We start from the raw sequence: 4,112 nt of genomic DNA, 5'->3' as shown, positions 1-4,112 counted from the left end.
ATAATAATAATAATAATAATAATAATAATAATAAATTAATATTATTATTATTATCATTATTATTATTATTATTATTACTATCATATTAATAATAATAATAATAATAATAATAATAATAATAATAATAATAATAATAATAATAGTCAAAACAAGAACAAGAAGAAGAAGAAGAAGAAGAAGAAGAAGAAGAAGAAGACAGGAGGAAGCAGGAACAAAAAAACAATATCCCATCCTCCTGTCTAGACAGGAAATCGACGGCAAACAAATACAGACCTAAGATGCAGATTTAGATATCCTAAAAAAAGAAACGGGAAAGGGTCCACCTGTTAACCTCGGAACTGCTCCGGAAGTCAGGAAAAATGCCGTCCGTTTTGGTGCTGGTATATATAAGCGTGGAAGACAGGTCAAGTCGGTAGTAGTAGTTCCGTTGCCGTAGAAATGAAGAGCGTGAGTATTCCATTCATATGGTTGGAACTTCATTCATTTGGGAGATGTTTAGTTTTATGAATGGAGTGTGTGTTTATAGGTATAGCTTAGGTTGATATATTAAATGGGAATTTCTTATCAGGGGGATATTTAGCTAAATATTGTCATGGGTATTTCATTCATTTGGGGATGTTTAGTTTTATGAATGGAGTGTGTATGTATGGGTATAGCTTTGTCTTATATATTGTATGGGTATTTTTGTCAAGAAATTTCTTATAAGGTGATTATTTAGCTAAATATTGTCATGAGTATTTCATTCATTGGGGATATTCAGCTTTATGAATGGAGTGGGTATGTATGGGTATAGCTTTGGTTTATATATTGTATGGGTATTTTCGTCAAGAATTTTTTTATGTGGTGATTATTTAGCTAAATATTGTCATGGGTATTTCATTCATTTAGGGATGTTTCGCTTTATGAATGGATTGGGTATGTATGAGTATAGCTTTGGTTTATATATTGTATGGGTATTTTCGTCAAGGAATTTCTTATGAGGTGATTATTTAGCTAAATATTGTCATGGGAATTTCATTCATTTAGGGATGTTTGGCATTATGAATGGAGTGGGTGTGTATGGGTATAGCTTAGGTTGATATGTTGAATGGGTATTTTCGTCAAGAAATTTCTTATGAAGGGGACATTTAGCTACATGATTGTCATGGGTATTTCAATCATTTGGGGATGTTTACCTTTATGAATGGAGTGGGTATGTATAAGTATAGCTATGGTTTATATATTGTATGGGTATTTTCGTCAAGAAATTTCTTATGAGTTGATTATTTAGCTAGATGATTGTCATGGGTATTTCATTCATAAGGAAAATTTAGCTTAATTATTGTCATGGGTATTGATGGGTATAGTTTACTTTAGCTTATTGTATGGGTATTTTCATCGGGAAATTACTAATGAGTATTATATGGAACTATGTATACTGTTATTTTGACCATGTATTCTATACATAGCACGTGTTCTATTGAAGTTTTAATATCATTTCATAGTTTTTCTATCTTTAATCAGTGATATCTCATAACTTCATCTAGTTTAACTTAATTCTTACCTTACACGTTACACTTTAAGAGCATTTTAATTCACGAACTACTAAGATTTCACACACCTAATAAAAATCTTGATATATTACTATATTATAGAATTTGTTAATGACCAATAAACCTTTAGTTATAGCAAGCGAAATAATTGTGTAATTAACAGTGTCATCTATAGCTACCAACGAACCATTATCGTTAATTATAAACTATAGACCAGTTAACGATTCTTTTTCATTAGATGGAAGCTAGCTTCTTCCCCACCATTATCTCTACATTAAGGGGTCGGTTGCCTGATGAATCCTCTCGCTTTCTATCAAAGGCTTTCCCTTCTTTACATAGCATGCATCTTATCTCGCCATCTTTTTCTCTACCTCCCTCTCGATCTTCTCCCCCAACAGGTTCCTCCTAAGGCCTCCTCAGCCCTCCATAACATGCACTTATCTCGCCATCTTTTTCTCTACCTCCCTCTCGATCTTCTCCCCCAACAGGTTCCTCCTAAGGCCTCCTCACTCCCTCCCCACCATCCATCCTCAATACATGTCCACACCATCTCAGTCATGGGACTCTTATCACCTGTAATCCCTCCTACCTCCACACTCCTCCCCACCATCCATCCTCAATACATGTCCACACCATCTCAGTCATGGGACTCTTATCACCTGTAATCTTTACTATGCATATAATTTCTCTTATATCATCATTTTCCAGTCTTTCAAGCAGTGATGATACCATAGTCCACCTCAGCAAATTCATTTCTGGTCTCGCAAGCGTTACTGCCACTTTTCGTCTTAGAGTCCAAGTTTCCGATCCATTCATTACACTGGTATTACTGTGTTATAGATCTTGACTTTTAGTTTCACTTGCATTTTCTTATCACATACCCCTCCTGCTACCTTCCTCCACTTCCCCCAAGCTGCTCTTATCCTATTCTCAACTTCAGCTTCACATGCTCCCTCCTGACTCATAGTAGACCACAAGTATCAGAATTGTTCTATCTTTTATAACTAAGTCTATACTTTTATGTATGGCAAACCTGTCCCTACTTACCTCACTGGTCACCATAGCTAATCTAACAGCTAAGTATATAATGTATTAACAGATAATTAAACAACATAAGCTTTGAAAACTGGCAACAGACTAAAAATTATGAATTAGATAATAACATTAGGTAATTAATGAATCGTATATAAATTTTTAATGGAGTTATTCTATAAACCAGCAATAAATGCAGCAAGGTAACAACAGGATGTGACAAAAAATATATAATAAATCAAGACTTCTCAAAAATTATTCAACCATCTATCTAGGGGACTCTTTCACTGATGATACGCTACCTTTCCCAGGTATATGTTCCGTTCCTGCTGGTCCTGCTGACAGTGACGTCAGCGGATCCCACCTTCGGGGGCTTCAAGAAAGGTGGAGGTGGTGGATATCAGCCAGCTTATCATCATCCCCCACGACCTTTGAAAGTCATCTACAAGCAAGCTCCTTCGGGTTATGGTAGCTACGGAGGAGGACATCAGGCCGGCTTCAGCAGCGGCTATGGCAGTGGAGGTTTCCACTCCGGAGGAGGCCATGGTGGATTCAGTGGCGGTCACAGTGGCGGATTTGGTGGTGGCTACGGCGGCGGCATTAGCAGCGGCTATGGTGGTGGTATCAGCAGTGGCTACGGTGGCGGTTTCAGCTCCAAGGGCTTTAAGAAGGGTGGATTTGGTGGTGGTTTAAGTTCCAAAGGTGGTCTTGGTGGCTTCAAGAAGGGTGGTCACCATGGAGGACTTGGAAGTGGATTTGGTGGTGGGTACGGCAGCGGCATCAGCAGTGGCTATGGCGGTGGCATCAGCAGTGGCTTTGGTGGTGGTTTCAGCTCCAAAGGCTTCAAGAAGGGTGGATTTGGTGGTGGTTTCAGCTCCAAAGGGGGTCATGGTGGCTTCAAGAAGGGTGGTTTCGGAAGTGGATTTAGCAGCGGCTACAGCCCGGTCGTCAGCACCGGCTACGGTGGTGGTTTCCAATCTGGAGTTGGCCATGGTAGCTTCGGTAGTGGATTTGGTGATAGCTATGGAGGTGGTCTCCACTCTGGAGGAGGCCATGAAAGCTTCGGTGGTGGATATGGCAGTGGTTTCCATTCCGGAGGAGGACATAGCAGCTTCGGTGGAGGACATAGCAGCTTCGGTGGAGGACATGTTGGTGGATTCAGTGGAGGCTATGGCCATTAAATTTATTCTATTTCCTGACTCCTGTAATTATGTTAAGCTTCACCAAAAGTTATTCATTGTTGTTGTGACTTTGATGGCTTTGTTAAGCTGAAGACTGTACAGCACTACAGTATTATCAAACATTCAAGAACATAATTATCAAATGGATTATAAATCCATAAGAATAGAATATAAAATACAGTGGCCAAAGATATCTACCGACCTACTGGGAGCCTCTTATTATAACATATTATTTACAATGTAAATGCTCAAATATATAATATTTAGTCTTCGCCTATATATAAATAATGTAAATATTTTATATATAAAATATTAAAATAACATTATGATGGATATATTTGTTTTATGTATTTTCCTGTATGTAGAG

General features: G+C 38.0%; 1 protein-coding gene across 1 annotated transcript; it reads left to right on the top strand.

The window, feature by feature from the left end:
- The first annotated feature begins 2,854 nt into the window (after window positions 1-2,854).
- On the top strand, window positions 2,855-3,745 carry LOC137634254 (uncharacterized). The gene has a single exon (XM_068366535.1). It carries the CDS (start codon window positions 2,855-2,857, stop codon window positions 3,743-3,745), a length of 891 nt encoding a protein of 296 aa, XP_068222636.1.
- Window positions 3,746-4,112: the final 367 nt, after the last annotated feature.

This window comes from Palaemon carinicauda, chromosome 3 (assembly GCF_036898095.1).
Source record: "Palaemon carinicauda isolate YSFRI2023 chromosome 3, ASM3689809v2, whole genome shotgun sequence".
Taxonomy (NCBI): domain Eukaryota; kingdom Metazoa; phylum Arthropoda; class Malacostraca; order Decapoda; family Palaemonidae; genus Palaemon; species Palaemon carinicauda.
This window is presented reverse-complemented; position numbering and strand designations above follow the sequence as displayed.

What these genes read in the sequence shown, in the direction of transcription:
- LOC137634254 (XM_068366535.1), top strand. Translation starts at nt 2,855, where the DNA reads ATGATACGCTACCTTTCCCAGGTATATGTTCCGTTCCTGCTGGTCCTG.